Source organism: Anas acuta, chromosome 3 (genome assembly GCF_963932015.1).
Source record: "Anas acuta chromosome 3, bAnaAcu1.1, whole genome shotgun sequence".
NCBI lineage: Eukaryota > Metazoa > Chordata > Aves > Anseriformes > Anatidae > Anas > Anas acuta.
Window position 1 is genome coordinate 50643939 of NC_088981.1, and position 27952 is coordinate 50671890.

Consider the following 27952-nt stretch of genomic DNA (forward strand, 5'->3'; position numbering starts at 1 on the left):
TGTATTCCATGGCCTCATTCACAGGACGGTTTGGCTTGAATTCTTCTTGGTATAGTGGGATATGTGTGTTTCCATTTTGCATGGATACAGCACAGGCACAGCACAATAGGGCATTGTCATGTAACAGGGCAGAGCTCTCAGCCAAAAATACTGCAGTAATGCTTTGCACTTGGAGCCTCAAGCAAAGCCATTGAAGCTGGCAAGAGTAATTTCACTGGCTTGGCTCAGCTTGGTTAGAGATTCCTGTAGGAAGGCTTCAAAGAATTTCACAAGATTTGGTAATTTCCATTAGCTCCATTTACACAGAGCGAAAAAAAAAAGGCAATGAGGGGGGGCTGGGGGTGGGAGGGCAATGTTGTCTCATCAGAGGTCTCACAATGAACGTTGGCACTGAGTTGGAATCTATTATGGAAAACTGGTTCAATGAACATAAAGACCGAGAACAAAAGACTTATGTACTATATTAGTGGGTTGTTTGTAAAGTCCATGTTCTGTTAAAATAAGTCTCTCTAGCTAGCTTTTTAGTAAGGGAGTATAAACTGGTGGGAAAGCACACAGAAAGGAAACAGGAAGAAGCAGCTGTAGTCTCCGGTCATCCGTGGTCCCGCTTCATAGGGTCCGGACAAGTTTTCTTCAGCTGGTCTTTAAACCTCTGCTCCTGTCTTCCTCTTGGTGGCTTTCTGAAAGTTTGATGAATGCATATTTATAAATAACTTGCAGATGAAAGTCAAGAAGGCCCCAAACTGTTAAAACCTAAACAAATACAGCATCCCAGTGCTACGGTTTCTAAGGCAGCCAATGAAATGAAAGGGAGGGAAGTATGTGAAAAAAAAGTGTTTTTCTGAGGGATCCCGAGACATTTTTGGCTTAACCATAGGCTTCTGTCAGTGATGTTTTTCTGTGCTGGTCAAAGGCTTTTTTCAGAGCGTGCAGAGGGAAACTCAGTTACTGTGGTCAGACCAGTGGGTTCAGGTTTTGTTTCCAACATGCTGCATTTGGAAGAAAGGGGAAGAGAAACGGCTCATGATGTATTGTTTGGAAACTATAATTTACTGTAATCAGACAGCTCCCATGAAATGTGAGAAGTCTGCATCAGTAAGTCCATTTCTCTTTTGTGTTCTAGGCTCTCCATTCATAAATCAAGTTCGGAAGAAGGCTCTGTAGGTCAGTATATTTCGTTTTATTTGATACTTCTATTGAATTCTTAAACAGGTTTTCAGTTTCGCTTGTGCTAGGATGTGAAGAGCTGAGTAAACAGAATGCCAGCAGAAGTCAGCAGCATTTCTGTGTGTGGGGAGGGTGAGACTTAGGAGCTTTAAATGTGAGATGCTGAGGGTCTCGGTGATCTCAGAAGCAGCTCAGCCAGCATTGTCATGTGATAAATGCACAGCTTTTGACTTGTTATATTGAATTTCAAATTCCTTAATGTTTGATTACTGCTAGCCTATCCATTTGTATTCTGAAAGTTACCACTTCCAGTGAATAACTGTGTTTGTGCGTGTCGTGCCAGAGGCTCATCTTTTGTTTCTGAAATATTTTGCATTCTTAAATATGTATTTGTTTTCTGTTGTCTTTCAATTTATTTATTTTTTTTAAACTTACTATAATTAGTTCAAATTGGTATCCAAACTCATTAGCTAAATTTGTAAAATTCTGGATAGGGTGGTGTGTTTTTTAAGTGTTATTTTATTCACAGGAGAGTTGAAAAATTAGAGCAGAGGGCTTGTTTCTTTTTAAAATTTTTCCAGGATCATTTCCACACAGTGCAAAATTAAGCTGTTTTTCAAAGAGTCAATAAGCCCAACTCTGGGGCTTCTAAGGCAAGATCCAAAATACCATAGTCACGTGCTAAAACTCAGTGGCACAGAACAAACTGCATTCACTTGAATTTTTGAAAAACAGAGGGATGAAGTAGATCCAAATCAGTAGCATTTCTGCCAGATCAGGCACAGTATGTTCTCTTGCAGATGGCATAAACTTGGTAGCATGTGTCCTGGTTAATTCAGCAGAGCACAATTATATGCCTTCCTTTGATCCAGATCCTGTTACTTTTCTAGAATAAATAATTTACTTCTGGGTCATCAAGCAGTATGCAAATCTGATGTTAATAGACATGTAGTCCCAGCCGTGTACAGTCAAGGCATACAGTGAGCAAGAGTCAGATGTAACTGAAGGTCTCCTGGAATTTCTCATGCCAAGTAGCAGAATGTATGTGTGTGTATTTATATACACAAACTGTTTATTTTCTATATAGATATGCACACATATATTAGAGAATTCCTTATCTGACTTGTAGCTTTTGCTGCATAATTGTGGTTCAGCTAAAGAGAATAAACCAACAAAATGCTTCAAAGACACTTCCAAACTTGACATTTAACAGCTCAACAGATATCAAAATGAATGTAAAATATTTTCTGTTTATAGTTCAAAATATGCAAGTTATTGGCTTATCTCGGTCATCTATAGCATTGACAATTATAAAAGAATGTGCATTTCTCTGAATTAGCTACATCAGCATAGTTCTAGTACAGACTAACTCAAGAAACAAAGAAAATTTGAGATTTTTTATTCTCATTTTTGTCTTAGAAAATGCAACTTGATACCTTCTGTAGTGTTTACTAACTAATGTTTCTTTTTGAATCCTTCTTCCCTTTCCCTTCTTTCCCCCTCCCTAATTTTCTCTTAGGGAAAGCAGACTGGAAAAAGAAAAATAAGTTTTTTTGGCAGAATTTCCGAAAGAACCAGAAAGGACTAATGAGGCAGACTTCCAAAGGTAAATGTTTTTAAAGGGCTTTTGAACCTATCCATACAAAATACAAGGATCCAACCATACAAAAGAGTAAAACTCGTTTGCAGCAATGTGGTAGTTACAGATCTGTGGATCTGGAAGTATCGCTGACTTGGTTCATTGTGATGGGGCTCACAGAAGGATGAGTTGCATTCTGTGAGGCCACAACTCCAAATTGCTGGAACACCTTCAGTCCTTGTTGTCAGTGATAGCACATGCACAAAATGATGTGATTAACAGGTACTTATGAGTACCATATAAAAATGAATAAGATGCTTTTTCTTCTCATCCTGATTTGATGAGAGAAATGCTTACCTGTTTTAATTAGAAAGGTGTTTCTCCTTTCTTTGGGATTTAGTTACGCAGACCTGTTTGATTTAGGCTTTAATCCAGCCTCTCCTTGCAGGAAAAGATACTACAAGGAGTAGTAGAAATGCACCTGGTGAATAGTGAAAATTTAGGATTGATTCCACTTAAACTGTCAGGTTTCCTCTGATTCTTCAAAAGATGCAGTTGTGCATTGCTTTAAATATTTTGCTTCACAAAGAAAATTTCTTTTTCCCCATGTGTATCTGTTAGATCCTTCCATTGCAAACAGATGCCTCCCTGCATTACTGTGACTGTGTTCAGATGGATTGTGAAAAATTTTAGGAACCTGCTTACGAGATTGAAAAGGGGTGCGTTTGTACTGTCAGTTCAGTGTGGGTCCTTGTTGGCTCTCAAGTTCTAACTCTCCGTGCTGACGGTCCAAGCTTATATCAGAAGAGGTCCTGGAGCTGGGAGGCTAAATATATCCAGCACTGTGTGCCAGCTCGTAGCTCTACAGCAGAGATCTAAGAGGGCCCAGCAGACTGTTCCTGTAATGGCTTCGCATCCACTCAGCTGACCAAAGTATTCCTCGGGGCTGAGTGTAGGACTTACATGGCGTTAGCACTTTCTCTTTTGATTCTCATCTTTAGGGTCAATAACTGTATCAGTCACGTTTTATTTCTCCTTCTCATTTACTGTCTTGATTTCGGTGTCATAGTACACTTGGTTTTTCTAGCCCTAATTTACTTCATATTATTGCTTAGTTACTTCCAAATCATTCAGTCCTGTCAAATCATACTATGAGATTGGTCTGGGAGGGGTCTATTCTGGCCAGCCAGATCTATGTGGTGACCACATCTCAGAGTCCAGCTAAAATCCAGTTCCAGTATATACCACTCTGTGTGTGACATCTTTACCACAGTTGTTTTCTTGGTGTGTTTCTCTGCAGGAGAGGATGTCGGGTACGTGGCCAGTGAGATCACGATGAGTGATGAGGAACGGATCCAGCTAATGATGATGGTCAAAGAGAAGATGATCACTATTGAGGAAGCACTTGCTAGGGTATGATAATACACACTTCAGTTTTCCGGGGAAAATGTTTTATGATGTAGGATACAGCAATTCAATGTTTTCAGGTGCTCACAAAACACAGGAGAACAGGCGAAAAACTGCCTGTTTGTTACTTTGCACTAGGTAGTACAAATTAGATAGGAATTGCATTGTTTATGGGAAAAGTGAGATTTAGCTTAGCCGAAAATAGATGCCTAATATATGGCAAACCAATTGAGTCCTAAAAGCAAACATACTCAGCCATTTTTGGTATTTGACGTTAAAATCAAAACAGATGTAATTTTTGACGGATTAGTGACTGACACAAGTGTTTCTTTACAAAATCTGAATTTTGGTGAACCACAGGAAAAACAACTGTTTGCTCAGGAGCCAAAAGGCCAACGATAAAGTTTCTGTGCCACTCTTCATTTTGTTCCCTTGAGCAACATAACATGATGGAGCACAGGATGTTCTGTATGGGTACCTCAGGTTCAGAAAACATGAGCTTGATCTTGGCTATAGGCTATCATAGAAATTAAAGTTACGTTATTCTCTGAAGGAAATACTGCTTTACTGGGGATCATAACATGAAAAAAATGCAAAAATTTAAAATCACCAGGGGGGTAATACTGGGATCTCTGCTGTTAAAAAAAATAAAATAAAAAAAAAACGTGGGGGAGAATTGTACCTGATCTTTAATATTCACTATATATACTGGTATTGTTTCCCTCTAGTGGTCTGAGCTATTAGCAGCAACTCTTTTTTTTTTTTCCTCATTTTTTTAATCATCAGTTCTTGATGATCCTCTCAACAATTTGCCTCTGGTAGGGTTGGTTGTAAATATTTAGACTTTAGAAAGTGGAAAAAATGTTCTTTAGTTGTAAAATTATAAAAATCGGTTCCTAGTCTTCACTGCAGATAATTTTCTTTATCAAGGAAATTGGTAGAATATTGTGAGTCTGTCCAGTGTAAACTGTGCCTGGGATGGGGATGTATAATTTATATTTTGCCAATGATAATTCATCAAAAAACAGTATTTACAGATCGCTTTCTTTAAAAAATAAATCTTATCATTAAAACTGCTGATTGCAAAATAAATGAGTTTATTTTAAACAAGTGAGACAGGCAATGCAAAAGGTCTGATTCTCCCCATTCCACAGTGATACTGGAGAAAAAAGAATGAAAATACATAAACTCTTGCTATTTTAATGAAGACTGATAGCTTCTTCTCACTGGAAAATGTGTTCTCTGTCTTCCTGAATTTCAGCTGAAGGAGTACGAAGCCCAGCACAGGCAATCAAGTACTGCAGATACTACAGACTGGCCTGATGGTTCTTACTCAACATTTGATGGGTCTTCCAATTGTAATGTAAGTACCTGTCCTTTTGATATAGCTTCTCAGTATCACTTAATATTTAAAGTCTTTCATTGTGGTGCTGCAGTATCCTAATTTACTTGGTGATTTATAATAGCAAATCTATCATTTGACCTCATGATGATATGCTCTGTCTACAGCAAGTCTTTAATAGAGATTTTCAATCATCAGGTTCTGTTATTGTAGACTTAAACTGGATTATTACATAATTTCTGTTTTTTAATACACAGAAAGAGGTGTGGTTTATTTATTTATTTATTATATACTTATATATTTAGAATTGTTTCATATTATTTTTCAGTTACTGTGAATTATCAGAGTTTCTCAGGCCTTCCCAGCTGTTGTTGATGCATCCTAGCTGAGAGTCTGGCTAAGTCCTAGCTGCCCGCTGGTTTCAAACAGTTCTAGCTCTGCATTTTCTAACTCTCAGCCCAAAGTTTGCAGCTTTTGTGAGACCCATAAGTAGTAAGGCAGCTTTCTTCCCTTATTTTTACTTTTGAGTTTTGTAGCTTCGCTTGTTTTTATGGGCACCAGTCTTTGTGTCATGCCATACTGAATTAATTAATTTTTCATTCCAAATATCTTCATTTCCACAGAGTAGTTTATTCCACTTCATTTCTCTAATTGAAAGTTCACTGATAAATCTTACAGAAGAACACATTTGGCTGTCAAATCCAAGCTCTTTGTAACCCATATATTTGAATCCTAGACTTCTGAGCCCATTGATTGATTTATTTATTTTATTGTCAATGGAATTTCCTGCTAACTGCAGCAGACGGTTAGCTTCTCCTCCCTAAAAGAAAAGAGGAATGCTATGTCATTTTATGAGATGTTTAAAATATTTTGTGGTGGAGAAGGATTTTCTTGTTTGTATTCAAAAAAAAAAATGCCCATCTTCAGTTAGATGGGAACAGAGAGGAACTGATGTTGCCTTCTAGCCTGTTCTGCTATATCAGAAATGTGCAAAGAATACAGAAGGAAGAATCCTTGCTCTTCTGCATTGGTTCTTTAGCCAAGTGAAAGTGTCTTGATCTTTTCCTTATTAGTATTTATAGCCTGGACAGTCCCCTCTTAATGCCTTTGACTAGAATACTTAAAGCAGAAAAGCCACAAAACTCTCATTTACTTTAGTAAAATCTCAGAGGTCTACTGAGTTTCAGTCTGAAATATTCTGATAATGGTTTATGCTTGTGTTGAAGTTACCAAAAGCTGTATATACCTCTGAGGACAAAATATGACTCAGTATTTGCTCCAGAATGGAATGACTTGGCACCTCTTCTCTGAAATTATTTTCATAAGCTGTCTTTACTCTTCCAGCCAAGAGCTTTCTTGCATCTCTCTGTTGTTCTGGTGGGATTTGAACCATCTTCCTGCTAACATCAACGGGGGAATCTGTATTCTGTTGTTCTAAATATCTCTCCAGATTTTTGCCCTTGTTGCTATTTTTTATCCTGGTTGCATTTAACAGAAGCTGTGAAACTGCATGCCTTCAAGTGAAGAGCAGATCGTATGCAGAAACAAAAGTTCATGTTAGAACAAATGTCAGCTTGGCTTCTTTCTGGACCAAAAAGCAATTAGGGTTAACTGGGGTGAAAGACTCTGAGCTATAACTGACATGCAAGAGGGAGGAAACCAAGTAGTGTGAAGTGTCAGATATGTCTAGAGATAGGGCATGTGTTCACCCAGACTGTTTTGCCAAAGGACATCTCTATTAATCTAAAATGACCAGCTTTTGAGAGGCACAGAGATGATTCTGTGTTCAAGCCCTTCCTTTGCTAAATCGGTTGACTTTCAGTGCCATTTGTGTGATTTGTACTCTGCAGACTCGGAAACTCAAAACTACCGCACTCATTTTATAGAGTCCAAGGAGCAAAGATGTTTTTCCATATATTAGAAACATTCTGTTAGATAGCCCACTGCCTCCTAGCCCCAGAAAGTAATTTAAAATATGAGTCACTGGAATTGAAGTTTCTGGTTTGAATTAAAACTCCTTGGGCAATGACTCTTCTGATTCTGTTGGCATTTTTTTCTGATTTCTGTTTTTTTCAGTCTCACGGCCAAATTGTTACTAGGCAATTTCTAATGGAACACTGTGATCATACTTGATCATTTTGTGCACATTGTGTACACACATGATAAAAGTGAATTGTGGGATACTTGCAGATTGAGGAAATTCAGGAAAAGCATAATTTTAATTCACTTGCTATATACTTGTTTAATAACTTCGGGGATTTAAGAGAGATCAAAACATTAGTATAATTTTTGTTTGTTTGTTTGTTTGTTTGTTTGTTTATTCTGTTTATTGTTTTATTTTTCCAGACAGAGACTTGCTGGTAGTTAGGAGGACTTGGGAAGATGTATTTATGGAGAATCTTGGTCTAGTTTTGTCTGATAACAACATTTCAAGACAAATAAAAAAATAATAATAAAACAATAAGCATTCAAAGAAGCTAAAAATATAGGGGGAACATCTGGAGATCTCTAAGTGCTCCATACTTTCAAGTCAGGTCTGCCTAAAACATAGGAACAGCCACCAATGAGATAACCTCTAAAAGGGAAATGCCATTAGCTGTTGTTTTTCTTTTGTTAAAAAAAAAAGGAAACTCAAGCTTTATTTTTTTTTTTTAGCTTGTGTAACTGTCATGTGTTTATGACTAACATCCTTGGTGTTGCTACTAAACTCATTTCAAAGATTTAAAGATTCTTCTTCCCAACCCCTCTTCTTTTAAATTACTGTGCCAGGGAATGGAAACTTGCATTTCATACCCTTTTAACATTAAATCCGAGAGATAAACAGCAAAGGGTAGAAGGGTCATTTCCTCAGTATCCGAAGGGAGGCAGCCTGATGTAATTTCTGTGCTGTTAATTGTGTGTCCTGTTTGCTTGCTGTTAAGAAACAATCAAACAAACAAAAGCCTTGCCAAGCCAGTAGGTGATTTGGTTCTCCACCACTTTAGAGCGTTTGCTGGGTTTAAACCTCACTGTGAACCTTTTTATTCACAACAAAGTTATGTGTGTTATTTATTAGGTAATACAGAAATGCAGTTGAAACTGTTTTTCTTCTTAGTCAGATGTATGAAGTCTGAAATACCTTGTCATTTTTTACAAATTGATTTGTGAATATTGATTTTTCATCTCCGTTAAAATGAAGGCTGCTCAGAGTAGCTCTAGACAAGCTTTCATTGCCTTTTGCCAAGTGTTGGGTTGTAAAGCAGGTGCAGATTACAAATGAATCCCTTTCTGGGTTTTAGATAAGGACCTATTTGTCCTCAGGATTCAGAAAGTCCAGGGAAAGAGGATTTCAAAATTACCACATTCTTTCCCATTACTGAGGTGCCTTTTATGCTTCTTAAAGACAGGAGCTCGTTTGATAACGTTAAGGGGCTGAAATTCTCTGTCCATCTTAAACAGAAGCCTGGAAGGGCTGCTCCATCCCCAGAGCTCTGCTTGAAGGACCAGTGTTAGGAGAAACCCATAGAAATCCGTTCCTGCGCCCTCTGCTGAAAGACTGCTAATTGGTACCGGTTGTCATAGTTGATGCAGGAGTGGGGGAAAGGAGGGAGATTGTGACAGAAGTGTGTGTATCATGCGCACGCTGTCACGGAAACAAACCACTAATTAACTTCGCCGACAGCTTCTGTAGATGCAAGTTCAATGAAGCTGTAATTAGCCCTGGACTGAGCTGTTTTGTTGGGCTTGTGCGCTGCAGTTTTGATCATCACATAATGGCCGGCCACGCGGAGCTCATTAGCGCCGGCACCCAGGTAGCGACACACGCCTGCGTTTGAGGAGAGCTGCCCCGAGCCCCCCTCCCCGCTATGTACCACCTTATCAGCCTCGTTAGAGAGGCCTTACAATTTATGAGCCTGGAGAACAAAAACCACATCTCCCTCCAGCAGAGCGGCTGGGTGAGGGGAGAGCAGCAGTGCTGCTCCACCTGCCTTCTGGAAGCTTCTTTGGCCGGGTCTGCCAGATCTTCATCTACCGTGAGGCCACAGCTCTGGGAAGCTTCCAGTCCCATTTTTGCTCTTTTCCATCTGCTATTGATCTGTCTCATGGCGGAAGGCAGCAAACTGAGTCCACACAGAGACAGGCCTAGTTAGACCAAAATACCCTTTTGTTGTTCCCAGGTTTTGTGTTATTTCCTGAGGACTTCTTCATTTGTCCAGCCATTCAATGGGGCTAAAAGCTGAATAAGCATTCAGTATTGGTTCTGTATCTACTACCATTGTGAAAACCAAAATAATGGGAGAGAAAGGTGTTTGGGTCCTATTCATTTGAGTCGGCGGCATGCTGTAGCTGTAGAATCAGGATTGTATTACCTGTGTATGCACCTGCTCCCTTTCTGGCATAAATTTAACTCCGATAAAAGACCAAGTCTGATAGAGTTGTCTCTGACTCATAACAGCTATTACTATGTTGTTTTGTTAAGCACAAGAGTAAGAAGAAAAGAAATAATTACAATATAACTTCCATAGCACCAATTGCTTCCAACTAAATATAAGTGTAGCTACAGCAAATCCATATTATTCAGGGCTATACTGTATTTCAGTGATTCAGGTTGCTGATGCTTTCTAAATACATCAGTTTTTAAATTGATTTTTATTCTTATTACTGATGGATTTTTGAAGTGCTTAACCATTTGTTAATGTTATAACTGCTAATCACATAGGGCTGTATGTTACAGGAAAAAAAGCCCTTCTTTCTAACTTGTTAGAGCTAAGGTAGAAGTCAGTGAGCATTCAGAACCAGTGTTAGATGTGAATGGAGACTAGGGTAGGATGAGATTGTGTAATTTAAACAGTAGTGTTTAAACTCAAATGACATGAATACTTTGAGCATTTTGAAAGCTATGCACTGCCAGGCCTGGATTTGCTGTTATCGGAGGATCTACCAGTTTTTGTGAGTTATTTTTTTTCCTTGACAGGCTTAGGAGTGGCACAGGATGTTCCCAAGTTTCAGTTCTTGGAGATCTTGTTGCTGCCTCCAGGCCCTGTGTGCTCTTTGAAGTAGCAGAGAGGAGCTGATACTCAGTGTGCCTGTGAATGAATGCAGAGCATTCAGCGTTGCTCTGAAGAGTCTAGTGACCCAATTTGTGTGAAGATCTCCCGAAAGGCACTAATGCCCCTCATTGTGTTGGATAGTATATTTATTATTCGTTTCCAAGTTTCTGTAACATTCTCAGCACTTATTAATAGTAACGATGAAGAAAGAGCCAATAATAAGACAGCATCAAAACGCAGAATTCCCAGGCTGTACGTCTAGCATGGGGGTCTGTCTGGGGTAGCACTGTCTGCCCTCATTCTCCAGTGATCTCAGTCAGCGCAGGTGTCCAGCACCTCGCACTGGAATCTAGTAGCAGAAGAATAACTGCATTTTTGCTATGAACTTTCCCCCCATCTCTGTCCATGCACAACAGCAGGGTTTCCCATGGGTGTAGTAACACAAGAGCATTCGTGAGAGAAACACAAATTGCCATTACAGTTTCCAGGACACTACACAAAGTTTGAAGTTAGATCAGTGCTGCACGGAGTGAGAAATCACGGATGTGTTTATATGTTGCTTTGAAGAACACTGTATGGTGTTGGCTGGGTTGTTTTGGTTTTCTTTCAACCTATTTGGTCTGATTTTTTCCAGAAAATTTTAGAATTTGGAGAATACGTTTATTTAGGAATACAACTACATGACTTCAATAAGTACTACTTACCACGGAAGACCTGCCCAAGTTGTCCTCAAATATAGTTTAGCTAGGTGTGTGTCTGTTTAGCTGGTGGGACCAAATATTTTCACCACAAGGTTGTACACAGAAATTGACAATGGTATAAGCCAAGTACACCTCCTGGTCACTGCCAGCAGGAGTTGCTCCTGCATATGTGAAGACTGGATGTAATTAGTCCGTAGGAAGGTCTCTAAGAAAAGCCTTCCTGCTATCATGACAGAGAAGAGAGAGCTTGCATTAGCACACAGGCAGTGACTGTGATTAACCACTTCTGTTTTGACTGCATTCAAACAAGCCCCATTGACTAACTTCACCACAAAATGCTTGGCCACATATTTCAGGAGGGTGGAAGGTGGGAAGGCAAATTAGTTGAATATTCATTCCCTCCCACCTTATTCTGTCTTGTATACCTTTCGGCTTTTGGGCAGCTGCCTAATTTCTCTGCATGTTACCTAGAGGGTGTGAGACCGTGGGTTACAGCTTTTTCCTGTGACCGTTCCCACTGCGTGCATCAGCCAGCAGGAGATGCTGTAATCCAGAATGTGGTTTCCCTGCCCCCATCTTTTCAGAGACCAAGCCTATTAAATTGGAACAAAGCCCTGCTCAGTTCAAGAACTAAGAATCTCAAAAGCCATGTGTTTCACTGCCCTATTTGGCAGACCCAGGCTGAATAATCTTTACTTGTGGTACAATAGAAGATTTTAATTGTGCTCCTGTCGTTTACCACTTGCCCCTTTCCCCCCGCACTGCTGGTGTTTACTTCTCGCACTTAGGACAGCAGCGTTAATGGTTTGATTGTTCAAAAATGCGATAAGAATATAATTTAAATTACCGTACCCTTTGCTAAAGGGCTCTCACTGTTTTGTTGTTGTTGTTGTTTTCCCTAAACCATCTCTGATATGAATTTCACTGTATTTCATGTATTTCCCTTCCACCACTGGTTTTATGAAACGCTCAGGGGTTGGTTTCCAGGACTAATGGTGTACTCCATTCATCAGTAACAGTCTGCACCAGAGAGAAGGGATTCTCCTCGTGTCCTCTTGGCCTTGCCAAAACACATGATGAAGTAGAGACTCTCTCTCCCGTGTGTAGAAAAGTCTGCAGGAGAATTGGAAAGGAATACTGTATGGTAACAGATACAAAGTAATGTAACGCAGAGCTTCATTCTGCCACATATACCTATGATGAGCGTTACGTGAGCGCAGTCATAATGTCATTAAAATTAATTATTCTGATCAGCAAGAGAAACAGTTCACCGTGAAGAAATGTATCTGGCGTGCAGATGCAAACGTCAGCAATGTGCTTCTCAAAATTATTTAACTAAAACCTGGAAACAGTTAACATCTAGGAATTTGCCTAAGCAGCTATTCTAGTATCAAGACAGACCTCCAGGGGGAATTAAATTATTGTGCTCTTGTTACTTATGACAAATATTTCCCACTAATTTCAGCAAGCAGTGTCGTCACCAGCTAATGTGTAATACATCTTTCACCAAAGTAGCCGTTAGACTCTCCTTTGATTTCCTTGTAAGTAATCACAGGCCAAACCCAGACGTGGGACTGCTTTTTTCTTCGGTTTACCTGGGGGGCTGACACTACTGCTTCATGTTTTAGACTCGCACAGTCTTTGCAATTCATGCTCTTGCAGTTAATTTTGGGAAGAGGCAAAGAACTTTATGACCACGTGCAATTTTCTTTAAAATCTTGGAGGCCCTTTTTGGGAGCCTCAGAATATGATAAGGATTATCACATCTGAATTTCACACACTTTTCTATAAACAGCCTCTCTAAGGATTAGAGGTTTGTGAATATTTCTCAGTGAAACCCAAAACCTTCAAAACTCAAGTTGCAAGCCCAAAACTTAGATCAATTTCACTCCCGGCCATGAACTTTAAGGGAATCTGGGATATGTTTCAAGGAAGTCGCTGTCATGTTTCACTTGATGTGGGCTGGTATGTTATTGAAATTGGAGAACACCAGCTGGTTTTATCCGAAGCTTAGAATTTTCCATGGGGTTTTACATCAGAGTCTTGGGGCTGAAGTAATTCAAGGGTAAAATCCCAGCTACAACATGCCAGTAAATCCAGTTTACATGACTGTTAGGGAATAGAAAAGCTGTAAAATTGGTAATACAAAGATGGAGAAAATTGAAGAAAGATACATGGCCAGGTGGCTATTTAAAATCAGCCAGTCATCAAAGGAAGTAGATACTTAGTCCTGCTATGATTTCACTGTGTGACTGATCTGGAGTGAACCCAGATTAACTGTCCATTAAAGGTATTGTTATGAGTAAGGGGGAGTTATACATGTATATTCTTGGCTTAAAGAGGGTGCTGTTGTATTCCTTCACTACTGCTTCCCACCGCTGGATAGCACTGCTGCTAATTAGCAGAGGTTTTGCTCCGTTTTCTTGTGCTTTGGAAAGAATTGCCCCAATTCTGGATTGCCTCAAGGTCCAGGATTAGGTACGGTTGACTGTAATTTACTTGGGCATCTCAGAGTCTGTTTCTCAGGAAGGGAGGTTTGAGCCCAGCCTAGGAGGAGAAGTTGGAAGTCACTCTACAGTGTTTCATAAAGCCACAACATGGCCAGTTCTAGATCAGGCTGAGATTTCTGAATTAAACATCATTGCCAGTTGTTAGTGATGTTCTTTTTTATTTTTTTATAGCACTGCAAACCAAAAAAAGGGAAAAAAAAAAAAAAAAGTAAGTTTGCTAATTTGAAGAACATTAAAGTAAGTTTATTCTTCTGTCAAATTAGCCCTTTATAACGGGAAATTATCAGGGGGGCTTTTGTCAAAAGAATTTAAAAGTGAAAATAAAAAGAGCCTGGTAAAGGGCTTAAGTTATATTTCCTATAGACACAGCCTCCACTCTAGCGGTTGCGTTTGAGGGTCAGTCTTCGTCCTGGCTTTGCACAGATTCTCTGTATTTTTTTCTTTAACTGAAATTCCATAGACAGTAATTAAGGAACTGGAGGCCAGCAAGAGGTCAGCAAGCTTTCGTCAGTGAAAACAGGGATTGTTTGCCATGTACAACACTCCCTTTTTTCCTTGTGGTGAATAGAAGATTTGCTTAGAGCTGATGACTTATGCCTTTCTTGCAAGTTATGCAGCTAGCGAGTAACTGGGGGAATCAATCAGGGAGCAGAAAACAGCTAATTGAGTCCAGCATCACGCTTTTTTTTCTTCTTTACATATTCAGCACTGAAATCAGAGCCAGTTTGGTGCCTGATAATGTAACTCCAGAGAAGAGGCATTTTGTGGACGGGATTCTGAGCGAATGCAATACTTCAGAAGAAGGGTCTAATCCTAAATTTCAGGGTAACGAAGCTGACAGCAGCTGAGCACTCGGGGGGAATTACTCGAAACTGAGCTTTAGGCCTATAAATGCCGAAGCTGGTAAGTCGCTGAGCATGTAGCGTGATGTGGAGAGGATGTGCCTCCTGTTTCAGAGAGGGAGAAAGAGAAAAGGCTTTTGTGGTTATTCTTAGGCACAGCACAGCATGTATAGCTTTTCTCAGTTTTTCTCTTCCTTTCCTTGGGCTTTTAAGTTCTTTTCTGTTCTATTTTCCTGTCTCTGACTTTGTCCAGGCAACTTTAATACAAAGAAAAAAGTTAGAACGGTTGTTTTTTTTGGCGGATGCAAAGCCTGTTTGAGAGAGAGAGAGAAGAAAGGACACGTGTAGCCACGTCTCCTAAAAGGAGCAGCAAAATGTCTTTGCGTTTGCAGTGAGCTTGTAGTTCTGAAGTGAGCTGGCAAGGGGTGGATGATGTGATATGCCACAGATCTGCATGTGTATTTGTGCCCCACTTTGCTGGATAAGGATTGTCTGATGGCCAGAAATAATTGCAGTTTAGGCTTAAACAGGTATTAAGAGATGTTCTGCTTTCTTAGATGGGAGATTTCCTAGAGATTTCAGTTTGGGGCTGTACGATTGCTGGGCTTAAAGTGGGTGGTAAAAGTTTAACATCCCCCTAAATGGCTTCATACAGCTCACGTAAAAGTTATGTATGTTTTTGTTTATGGAGCTGGAACAGATGAATCACTTGTGATACCTTCAACTGCCTGTTGTCCTGATGTTTCTTACACATTTTTATTAGGACCTAGCCAGCGGGTCTTGCGTATCTTGTGTTCTTTAAGCGCTGCTGCTATAACCCTGTAGTGTTTCCAAACACAGTGGTGCCGAAAGCAAGCTACTTACTCCTGGTTTACATTTGGCCTATTAATTCCAAGTACCATAATAAACGCTAGCCGCGTGCACGCGCGTGTGTGTGTGAAGCGCTAATTCAGAGGGCGAGCTTAGGACTGTGGGCTCTTGTTCTTTCTGTGGCGCGTGAAAGGGGCTCGGTGTTTCACAGCCAGAAAGCCACGCGTGCTGCTCGCCTCCAGAGCAGGCAGCAGGGAAGGAAGAGCCTGTGTGAGAAGAGTGGCAGAGAAAGCGAGGAGGACGCCGGGAGCAGAATGCTGAACGCACGTGTTGATTTCTTGCTTGTTCCTGGATGCGCGGCTTTTCATTTGGTTATGTATGAGGCGACACAGTGCGTGGTTTTGGGCTGCACAAGCAGGGAGGTGTCCAAGCAGAGGGAATGGGTCTCTTTCAGATTCGAGACCGTCTTTGCAGGCTTTCGGCCACGCTCGCTCGCGGCAGAGAGCTGCGTGGTGGGGCCGGGCTGGGCCTTGGCCTCCCAGCCGTTTCCCAGCCATGCGCTACGTGGTGGCCGCCGTCCTCCGCCTGCAGCCCCGGGTACTTCCAGCTGCTGTTCATTTAGTCCCCGTTTCCCCGCACGCGCTCGTGCATCGCAGCGCTCCAAGCTGGCGGCCTCGCGCGCCGGGAGAGCAGCGCAGATGTGTCGGGGACGCACTTGCTCCAAGGCGAGCGGGAAGGCGGCTCCGCCCGGCCGGCCCCGCCAAGGGGCCCCGCCGGCTCCCCGGCCGCGCTATCTCTTTAAAGCCAGCGCGATTCCTGCGCCTTGGCTTGGCCGATTTGTTATGGTTTAGGGCTGCGGAGCCAGCTGTCTGCAATCTGATGTAATGTTGCCCTGGAAACCAGAAATGAAACACTTGAGCATTCACCGCAGAATTACTACATGCGGCATTAGCCAAAATAATTAAAAGTTGAGCCATATGGGCCTTCGGATGGAAAAATTTGGAGCGGAGGAGATGGAAGTTCAGTTGTTCCTATTTACAGTACTGCAAATCCATTTGTTTTCCCCTTGGAGCACGCGGAGAGGCCTGCGCCCACGGACGCGGAGGGGCCCGGCTGTTCCACCAGCCCCACACACATGGCCCGGACCCTGCCCGGCCATCGGCAGGCACGTTGTCCCCTTCTCAGCGTGTTTCTGCCCTCCTGTAGTGCCACAGCGTGCTGACACACGTGAAGGGACAGAGAAGGAGAGAGGGGCCACGAGGGCGGGTCAGTGGGATCAGGCTGATTTTCCCATCTGAAGCCAGGAGCCGCAACCAAAAAAGGCCATTCTGTCGTCTTGAAACCCAGAGAGGAAAAATGGGCCGTATGAGTCAAAACGTCAAAGTTTGATAATTTCCAAATATGTCATTTAGGCCTGGATGCTTTACATTTCTGTTTTCTGTTTAATATTAGCTGCGAAAGAAAACACTGCATGAACTGGGAAATTAAGCTCTGTTTTCCGTGTGCCAAAATGGAGTCTTTTGATAATTTCAAGGTGTTTGGTTTTATATTTGTTGTTTTTTAAATCATTTGGAAATCAGGAAATGAAACAAAAGTGATCCTCTTTCAAAGCAGTTTAATTTTCAAGCAATCAGCGTTATTTGACAAAAAAAGTTTCCTGACCAGCACCACTGGCGTAGTCACAGATGTTTTTAGGCCTTTCTGTGTAACCTTATTAGCCATCCTTTTCCTTTACAAAAGATTTTCCATGCCACTTGCGACCCAATATGGTAGGAAATAGACTGCTGGAGAGAGACTCTGACTTAGTTTTTAGTCAGGCTATTATCCGGCGGTTCCTGTTGTTAAATACAGCCTGTTCTCGGCTCTCCCGGCCGAGCATCGGGGCTAGGAAGTGTCTGTCACTGCACATAAAGGACCCTGGCTGCTGGAACAAAGGGTACCAAGAGTCCTGCAATGGCAGGAAATACCAGCTAGCCTTTTATTAGGATGGCACTTCATGTATTTTGAAGTGTGGTAGGGATCCACCGTACCACCCACTCGGGTTCGGTGTCAGTACCTTGTATGGAGGCTATTTTGGCACCTGCTTTCGCTGTGGCAGTAGTGAATGCAAATGTCAGACACTGTAAAAGCTTTTGTGATTGCTGCTGAAACTTTGTGGAGGACACTGAGGGGACAGGTCTTTCTCGGACACTGGTGCAGAAGTTAGGCCAGGTGATCTGCAAGGCAACTTTCGTATTCATCAGTGACATCCTGGGAGGGAGGACCGGGTGCGAGCTGTGCTCCAAATCATACAGAGCTCACGGTCCTGTAAACAGGAGCCCTGCACACCAAGGATGGATGCGAAGTAATGAAGGAAAGCAATTGCATAGAGTAATTGCATTTAAAATAAATGTATCTGGAGTGCAGAGCACGCGTGATGGTTGCTTGCCAAGATGTGCTTAGTGGCCTAAGAAGTCTTGACTGAACTTCTTGATTACAGTCAATAATCCATTCTTCATCTTATCTAAATATGTCTGAGGTATATCTTGTTGTTTGACATGTCACTAAGTTGTCCCAGCCAGAATCTCTGAATTAATGCTCTTCTTGCTGCTTAATTTATCTTGATATAAACAAGTCTGTTACCCCTCTCTACTGCCTTATTTCTCCTGAAGGAAGATTATTAATTACCTATCCAGTCTGTACCCATAATGAATGCATTCCCGCGGCGCTCGGGTGGCAGCCTGGTAATTCCTTCTGCCATATGCGGTCCATTCGGTACTCCTCCTTCTTTATGAATATTAGGAAGTTTGTGGGGCACCGGGAATTGGCAGCGCCCTCGCAGAAAGTGGCTGGCGTTTGCTCAGGCATGGTTCTGCTGGCTCTGTGAAATGTGCTCCTACCAGGTCGACTTTCAAAGTTGCGCTGATTCCTTCAGGCACTGTTTGTGCCTTTGAAGACGTACTCGTGCACATACAGCTGCTAATTGGTGTCCTGTCCCATGGCATCTACTGCTGTTACCACATCCTGATATCGAAGTACGTTTGAAAAGCAGAAAGTGTTTTTATACTCGGGCTGTCTTTTAATCAGTCTCTGGATAAGCAGAGAGAGCATTTTTGTTGGGGAAGGGGAGAGGGTGACATTTTTTTTTTTTGCTTCCCTTTTTTTGGCTCGGGTCTGTTTGGGATTGTTCCTTTTTCAAAGTTTAATTAAGGAGAAGGAGAGAAAGCATGGAAGTGCCGTGGAACCCCAGCTAGCTTCACCGCCAGGAAGTCGCGTTAAGGTTTTCGAGCCGGCCATTATGAAGGCAGGGAATTGGCTGGGGCCACGGGCGAGCACAAAGTTAAGGTATACAATCTGTACTGCGCTCCAGCTGGAGCCCGCGCGGCGCGCAGGAATGTGCAGCGCACAGTGCCAGGGCTGTCCTGGCCGGGCTGCAGCGTCCTGCCGGCCTCCTCTCCCCTTCCCCCCGCCGCCGCTCGCATTCTGAACTGATTAAAACAGAGGAAGTAGCACATCGAGCGCTGGATCTGGCTCGAAAATACGAAGTCGTCTTCTGGTTCACAAGGAATGGATTGTTTCAGCTTGTTGTGTCACTGCTGCTGGAGAAGGGAGGATTTTTTTTTGTCTCTGTAATGTTTGATACTTGAGGGAAAACAGCTGGAACTGAGCATACTGGATCAGATGCAAAACGGGATGCTGGGGAATATGGACTGCACTGTATATCTGAAAAGGTCAGAGTTTTCCCTTGGTCAGTGTTGGAGGAATGCTGTGTCCATCTTAATTCCAGCCTCGAGAGCCTTCAGGAGGAGTGTAGGGAGCAGGGAGGAGGAAAGGAGCGTTTTGTAGCTGTGGCAGTTTCTGAGCAAGGCAGATGAGGTCTCCTCCTTCCTTTTCCTTCCCGTCCCTTTCTTGTGCTGCTGTTTTTGATTTTCTGGGAAGACTGAGGGGAAAAAAAAGAGAAGTCGTCAATGACAGAGCTTCGGTTTGGAGAAGCTGTTTATAACCAGGTTTAAACAGCGAGCTCTGAGATGCCAGACAGACCAGTGACCGACCCAAACCACAGGAGCATAACTGGTATGGTAAGAAGAGCCCTGGGAAAGAGCCCTGCCTGAAACGCATTGAGCGAGGACGTGGAAGTAGTTATTACACAATGCATGGGAAGAAGGACAAGGGCAGGAATGCATTTCAATGCCTAGGATCTTATGTTGCACAGATTTAGAAATCAAAATGGTATGTCACGCTTTCAGAAAAAGAAAAAGAAAAAGAAAAAAAGAAAACCCTCACTAATTTAAATGTTTCTCTCTGACCTGGGCTGAAAATATAATACCAGTTACAGAGCTGCATTGACACAGCGCAGCAGATGAACTGGGTTAACTTGACTTGAAGGAGCAAGCCGTGGAACGACTACTTTATTAATATTCCCTTTGTTTCTTTGCCAGTCAAGAGAACAATCCGATGATGAAACAGAGGAGTCGGTGAAGTTTAAGAGGTTGCACAAGCTGGTAAATTCTACTCGCAGAGTCAGGAAGAAACTCATAAGAGTGGAAGAGATGAAAAAACCCAGCACAGAAGGTAAAATCGGTGTGCGTATGGTTAAAGTGTATGTGTTAATGCATTTTTCTGTTGAGAGGGGACAGAAAAGGGGCGGGGGTGGGAAGTGTTCTTAGGGGACAGTGGGAAAGGCTGCCTTGTCTACGGTGCATGCATTACCCAAGTAATTACATTTTGAGTCTGTAGAAGGAGGAAAGTGACAGTCTAGGATGTGGTTACTGCTGATCTCCAGGCGTTCCCAGAGCAGTGCTGGAGAGCCCTTCATTAAGAGATTAGAACTCGGTTTATGTTTTGTGCCCCACGCTGGAGGGAACAAGACCAGGAGTGCCTCCAGCCGGCTGCCCCCCGGCACTGCAAGGACGGGAGCAGAGCAGCCGCCGCTTTGCTCCCTCCTCCGAGGTCTGGGAGGCAGCACAGGTGAGGCTTGTAACTAGTTTGGGGAGGGGAGCAGCTGATGGGTAGAGCAGTGGTGCTACATGGCCTCCTCCTGTGGCAGAAGCACAGAAACTCCATCGGACATTCTTGTGGGATAGCTGCTGCCTCGTGTAATGTTAACTCCTGGTTCAGGGGGAGCCTGCTTGCAGTTTGACTGCTGAATGAGCCGCGCTGCCAAGAGACAGGGGGAGTGGGAGAGAGAATGGAGGAGGACAAGGAGGGTGGGGAAACGGGAAACAGTTCAGCCCCTGGGAATGCCATGCTGCAAAATTAACTCTGGATGACCTGGATCTGTGTGTGAGCACTCAGAGACTAAGGAAGCCTGAGCCTCAGTATCCTCTCTGTGAAGCCGTGCTTGAGTCCTTACTGGAGCTGTGGCTACCTCTCTCTGTCAGCGGCCTTCCCAGGATCAGACCCTGTGATTCCCTTCAGCTTTGCAGTGAGCTGAACCGTATTATGAATCCTTCTGAGTGTATTTAAGGAGAACACGTGCATCGTCTTGGGTATGTGGCAGGAAGCTGTTGGCAGATTTATGATCGAGCCTGCCTCTCTCATGCACGATGGTCATGTAACGAACTGGAGTGAAAGGCTCAGCCAGCTTAGAGCTCTGGGCAGCTCTCTTGGCCTGAAAAGGTTTATTCACCTCACAGGGGAGACAAAGAGGGCATAAAGCTGGTTATCTTGGAAGTAAAAACATGTTTTATGGGAAGGGGCAAACAAAACAGGGCTGGTGTTCCCCTGCTCTGAGGGAAGAACGCCAGAGATGCCTTTCCTACCCCCTGGGGGTCTGGGAAAAGCTGCGGGGAGCAACCAGCCAGAGACTGCAGGGCTGGGAGCAGCTGCAGGACCAGGCAGCCCAAGGGCATGCAGGCGCCTTCCTACAGTTTGACCAGGCTGTCTCTTCAGCATGTTAACTGTTTTGTTCTTAATTCCTTCTCTCGCAGTGCTTCACTTGCAATTCTATTTCATTGCCTTTTTAATTTTCTCCCTCAGTCTTCCACTTACGTGTCTCAGTTCCTTCCAGGTTTTTTTCCACCGAGTTTTTCCACCCCTGCTCCCCAACTCATTGAATGAACTCCAAAAAATCTTGCCCTGCTTCCTTCTTTCTCCATCTTCTGCCCATCTCCTCTGTTTTAATGCTAGGCTTTTCTGAGTAATTCATCTGTAACTCAGAGTTTGTGCTTCATCCAGGACTGTGGAGTTTCTTTGTAGGTTGGCTCTTGGTGAATTCTGTAGCTTAAAAAAAAAGTGTATATTGTTAAATAACAAGATGGATTGCTTCTACATAAGTAGAAGGCACCTTAAGGAGTCAATTACACATTAGGAATAGATATCTATCTGAAAGGTCTCCCCATACCCAAATTTTCATAGGACAAATTAAAAGTGCTTCATAAATGCTGTCCATCCCCACATCTCATAATGTAGGTCTGTATTCCCATTTGAATATGTCAGAGGACTCTGCAACATCACAGAAGATACTGTGGTCAAATTTGGGGATTGCCATCTGCCCTTCCAAGTTACCTGCAGTTGACTAAATTGGCTCTTGAGCTGTTTGCTGCTATTATTTAACCAGTATATAAACATGAAGTCATGTGAAATCCTAGATGGCTAGGATTTTGAGGGTTGGATTGAGTGAGAAATCTATTTGATGTAGTAGCATCAGCATAATGTCAGTAAATTCATTGGTGTTCAACAGCCTTTGTTAAAGTATGACAGTAGGCTTGGTTTGAAAACCAACATGAAATTCCCCAGAAGAAAGATTCCTCATAGCCCTCCTCAGAAATGTCTTGACAAAGAAGAAAAGCTTTTCCAAATTTCCTTATACATTACCATTGTTTTTAAAGTATCCTACCGCCAGATCCTTCTCCCACAGTTCTGCTAGTGAGTCTTTCGTTGCACTAAATACAAATTTTGGTGATCTGATAGTCACTAGTACATGCCAATATCTGAATCCATGTGTATTTTGTGTTAGTCTTCCCTCAGTGAGCTAAGTGAAGGTTCTAATTCTTGGGCACCGCTCTTATATAGCATTTAAAAACATTTAAATCTACATCTGTGTCATTATGGCTTTGTGTCATGGACTGACTCCAAATAACATCTGTTATGATGTTGACACACAATGCATATTTTACAAGCTGTTTGAAAACATATTTACTCAGTGGACTAAAATTGTTTATCAGCCCATATCCAGTCTCAGGAGAAAGTCAATTTTCTGTTCAAATTGAGAATTAGAGGAGAAAAAGAGCACGTTGGACAGTCCAGTGAAAATGGAGTTAAAACGAGGCTCCAATCTACAGATCTACCCCAGCAAAGTTCTCAGCAGTGAAAGTTGTGTCAGATGTGACCTGCTATCCCTTCACTGTCACAGTGAGTTTTATTTTGGTAAAACAGTGTCTTAGCTTTCAGCAAGTAAGTGGCAAATATGTTTTGCCAGCTGAGTGACTGAAGATGAAACAGGAAGCCTGTACAAGGCAACTAATGGTTTTTGTGTTGATTTTTCCCCTTATTAGTGAATAAATGACTTTAGTAAATCATAGGTATTTTGGTAATGATGTTTCTGATATATACCTGTGACTGCCATGAAGTTTGTCAAGCAGGACTGAGCAAGATGTGTACTCTCATTTGACTCTTTCCTTGTTACTTCATCTAATATCTGAGCCTGTAGTTTGCTCAGTAGAAAACACTAGACAAAAATGTTTCTTAAATGATAAATGTGAAAAGGAATCACAGTTCCGGGTACTTTTCTCCCTTCACTCCATTCCAGAAAGGAGACCTGGCTATTTTCCCATATCCACTTGTGTTTCAGAAAGTTTCCTTTCCTTTCTGTGAAATATGTATTTGGTGAAAACAATGTGTTTCTGTCATTAGCAGGACAGTGTTGAAATTAGCACAACCACAATCTGACCTACTTTGGCTTATTTTACTTTGCATCTGTTTGTTAAGTAAATTCGGTATCATTAAAATTGGTTCCTTTTCCCCTGTGGAAATCCCAGCTCTTTTCATTTCAGCCCTGAGATTAGCTCTGTAACTTTCTGGGACAAATACTGTTTTCTACTGCAGAAGCTTTGGGTGTTTGAAAACTGGACCTAAATGAGAGATGCATTTGGTTTGTTTTGTGTGTGTTTTTTTTAATCCCTGGGTATATTTCTGATTTATCGTAATTTCATTAGAGCAGAGGTTTAGTAGGGCCATCGTAGAAAGTGTCAGAAGAAGAACATAAGAAACAGATCCCAGTTCCAGCTTTTCAAGGATTTCTAAGTGAGAGCATCTGTGGTCTTATTTAGCAGCGGATGAAAGAGAGAAACTTAAAATAGCACTTGCTTTATTTACATGCTGTTATAGTCTATTTATTGTTATCCCAAAACTCTCACTTCACAAGTGGAAGTTGCTGATTCAGCTGTATCCAGCTGCAAATACCTTCTGGGATTCTTGAATCAGGAAGAGTTTTCCTTCCATTTTAAGTGGATGATTGTTGATAATTAAATAAAATAAAACTTTACAGAGAAAGATCTTAAAGAGTTATGAACAGTGACATCCGTTGTCCTGCTTTCATCCCTCTGCAGGTGTGGAAGAGCACTCACTTGACAACTCGCCCATACTGGATGACAGATCGGCACTTTACTCTGGGGTTCACAAGAAGCAATTCTACTTCGATGGCTCCTGTGAGAAGCAGCCAGAGGATGACTCGGACTCACTCACTACTTCTCCCTCATCTAGCAGCCTTGATACGTGGGGAGCCAACCGGAAGCTGGTGAAGACCTTCAGCAAAACTGATAGCCGTGGCCTTATCAAGCCTCCCAAGAAACTTGGGACATTTTTCTCTTACCCAGAAGAGGAGAAGACCCAGAAAGTTTGCCGCTCCTTGACAGATGGGGAAATGAAGAAGAGCCTCGGCTCGCTGAGCCATGGGGTAAGTACAGAAAGCATTTGCTTTTATGACAGCAACAGGCACAAGCACCATCTTCTGGTGTCCCTGGAGGAGATTCAGAGTGTAAGGAAGCAGATCCGATTGAAGAAAATGGATACTAACTATTCCTGTTCCAGAGCTTTTCTTTGCCAGCGCCCTGCTAGGAAAGGAGCATCCCCCACCACTTGCGACCTGCAATTACTGCGGCACAAAGCGAAAGGGGGTGGAGGTTGTGGCTTCCCAAACAGAAGGCTACGAGGGCGCACCTCTGTCAGCGAATTCAATATTACCTATGTGGTGGAGAAAAGCCTGTACAGTCACCTCAACCTCTCCCAGCTGGTGCGTCCCGTTACTGACAGGACCCTGAGCAAGGCCGACAAGCAGGACCTGAGGAGATGCCTGCTAGAGGAGGATGAGGAAGCCAAGAGGAAGTGGGCTGCCACAGTGGATCGCTGTACTAAAAGGGTTCTCTTGAGAATCCACCAAAAGTCTGTGAGTCAAAGAGTTGTCATGAAGGTGGTCTTCCAGTTTCTGTGAGGTTGCAGTCAACACTGTTTCTGCTTTATACTTTTAACTAAAACTCAGCGCTTCTTCTGCTTTCATTGCCATTATAAACTCGTAAGCACTGGAATTCAGCTATATGGGAAGAGTAAGCCATGAGGAGCTTGATGTAATTCCATCAGAGAAGAGTTTTGTTGAGTCTGCAGTTTCTATGTGCACAGAGTAACTCGATGAGAAAGAGCAAATATGACAAAATGCTGTGGTTTTTTTTTTTAATTCCCTTAGAGCAGAAATCGAGATGACTGATGAAAAGCTTTGAGACAGTATAAAAATGTTTTTATGATGCTTTGGAAGTCAGCAATCTCTTAAAGGCACACTGAGAGATATACAAGATTTTCAAAGGATTAGAGCACGCTTAGTCAACTGTGCTCTGTTTCTGTCCTGCCCTCTGTCATTGCCTCATATTGGCCCTTCACAACTCAGTTTGCATCTCACCAGGTTGCCCATCCAGCTCTGTAGTCGCTGTCAACACACAGCTGCAGAAAGACAGGGAGTTTTATGTTATCTAGACGCTGCCCCCCTGCTTGCTGCTCACCACCACCAAAAGTGCCCCTTCTGCTCTGTCCCTGGCCACTGCTCCTCCTTTCTTGCGTGAGGTGAAGGTGTTAACTTCCCTCAGAGCACTGTGGAAAAGGAACAAGGGGTGGCCAAAAAAAGAAATGGTGCTGTACGAGAAATTAAGTGATTTGAGCACTCCAGAGACCCAAAGTCTCTTCCTGACTATATGACCCAGTTTTGACCATTCCCCTCACCATGATGCTGAGTTTCCTGGGAACTTGCCTTTGGGGCCAGCCAGATCTCCAAAGCTGAACCAGTCTCTTGTCTAGTAGAAAATATAGGTATATTCCCTCCCTCTGTGGGTGGAAACAGCAGTACACCCATAACATTAAGCAAGATATCCCAGTGAACAATACAGTAAAAACAGCTTTTCTTCTTGAATTACAGGTTTTATTTTGAGAGGCCTCTGCTTCATTTCCCCAGGTGTGAGTTATTCTTAATATAAGAGCCCACAGCCTTGGTCTCCCTGAATAACATGTGGGAGCTGACCATATTTTTATGGTCCACTTTTTGTTCTCTGGATGCAAAATTGAGTTTTTTGGTGTGTTTTGTTTTTTTTTTTTTTCTCAGTAGCATGAATATTTTCTGTTGGCTGCTTTGCTATTTCTTCTGCGTTTACTGCTTGCCCTGCCACTGACATGATACTGTTTGTTTTCATAAATATTGTACTCAGAAGACACTGTTTTCCCATAATGATATTACAATGATAAGAGAAAGCTTTTTTGTCCTTCTCAGGGTTGAGCAGTAGGTGGTATCTCAGGCAAAAGAGCATATTCGTTTGGGCTAGAGATGCTGCATAGTTAAAAATGCTTTCTAAAGCTGTCTTTGTAAATACAGATGTCAGAAACAAGTTTTTCAGTTCTTCTAGAAAGTGGTCTTACTACAGTAATTTCTTTATGAAAACCATCTGGACTGATTTTTGTGTATTCACGGAGATACAGTCAGAGAAGAAATGGATAGCATTTTGTTGTTGTTGTTGATGAACTCAGCTAACTGCTTCTCCAGCCTCATTACAATGAGATAAAAGGTGGGGACACACTGCTCTTACTAGCTTTTTCAACGCACTTCTTCTTGAAACCGCAGAAAGCTGGCAAACTTGAGCTAATGCCACTCCTTCTTCCTAGAAACACTTAATGTTTGTTTGCTGCAACCTCAGGGAAATTGCAATGCCTATGTATTCAGTGGAATCGGTCACTATGTCTTGCCTTGCCATTCATTTTTGTCATTTATATTTGTTTCAGTGACCTGGACATGCATGAAATTTTCAAATAGCATCAGTTTTTCTTTTCTCCCAAAATGATAATATTTTTTAATGCATGGCCATTCCATTGAATATCCCTTTCCTCATCCACAGACCTTTTGTTTGGTACAGAATTACCAGGGTCATTACTGGAATTGAAGGCTGAAGATAACGTTATACGTAGGGGAGGTCCATAATGAATAACAATATCCATAACAATAAAAGTCCTTAATACGGTACATTTATGCAGAAGCTTTTAACCAGCAGGCGTTTTGCTGTCTCAGAAGACTGCTATAGGAGGAGCTTTGGCTGGTTTGACAGATGAGCTTGCTCAGAGCAGTTCCAGATGTCCTGTCTTCATTGTTGGATTTACCATACGCTGCAGGATTAGTTAGAATGGACTCTTCACAGGAGAACATTACTCAGAGCTAAACGTGCTGTGCTTTAAAAACTCATCTTATTCCTTGTGGTTGGTCTCAAATCACAACACTTTTTTGGATGCGGGGGGGGGGGGGGGGGCATAGACAAAGTTGGATTTGAGTTTTGGTAGAGCCGTGATGGGTACAAAAATTGGCATTCAAGCACTGGGTATAGCACCCACTGTAAAGCCAGAAAAGAAAACTTTTTAAAAGCATTTAACGCATATGTTGATTAGTAGTGAATGGGGCAAGAAGAATGTTCACATTAACAGAACTAATTGATCTAATTGTTTATTAAGTGGCACAGTTTATAGGGCTTGTTTCTTTGGAATAGAGCCTTGAAGCAAAGCACCTGGTGGTTCTCAGGTGGTGGATCTTTGCAGCTCCCAAGTACACGCTCACAGGACTAATTTGGCAATCATTTGTAGGTCTGATCTGATGCTTAAAGTGTCTTAAGCTGAGTCTTAAGGTCTCTTTGAAGTTACCCCATGGAGTGGTTCAGGCTCTAAGAATTTTCTCCTGTTTGTCTCAGGTCTAACTCTAAAGAGAATACTTATAACAGAGCTATGACTCTCTCAAAACCCCTGCCTAGGGCCCGGAGTTGAAGCTGTGCAAGTACATTGCAGCAGCCATGTCCTCATTTTCCTGGATTGCCCTTTGAGACTTTTGTCAGGGGCGGGTATTTGAGTGCTGTGCAGCTGGTTGGTCATGTGGCCAGAAAAAAAGTCAAAGGTTTGACCTTTTAGGTTACAAGGCAAAAGCTGGATTCTCTCTGAGCCCCCTAAGAGGCTGGTCTGTTTTCAAGCAATACTAAAGCTTTAGCAGACTCATCTGTTACACAATCTGGTTTTGGCTGTGGAAATGCAACTGTACTGAGCTTAGTTGCCTTCTGCTCTTAGGAAGGAAGCGGTGTC

At 42.4% G+C, this 27952-nt stretch overlaps 1 protein-coding gene across 11 annotated transcripts in view; it reads left to right on the forward strand.

The window, feature by feature from the left end:
• LOC137854064 (SAM and SH3 domain-containing protein 1-like) overlaps positions 1-27952 on the forward strand; it is a 545195-nt gene that overhangs the window by 491982 nt on the left and 25261 nt on the right. For 4 of the 11 annotated variants that reach the window (XM_068677041.1, XM_068677045.1, XM_068677046.1 and 1 more), the window contains exons 5-10: positions 1124-1164; positions 2687-2773; positions 4047-4159; positions 5415-5516; positions 19807-19939; positions 23917-24752. In XM_068677041.1, coding sequence (XP_068533142.1) covers positions 1124-1164; positions 2687-2773; positions 4047-4159; positions 5415-5516; positions 19807-19939; positions 23917-24752 — 1312 coding nt within the window. The other 7 variants (XM_068677044.1, XM_068677047.1, XM_068677042.1 and 4 more) reach the window with 6 other exon arrangements.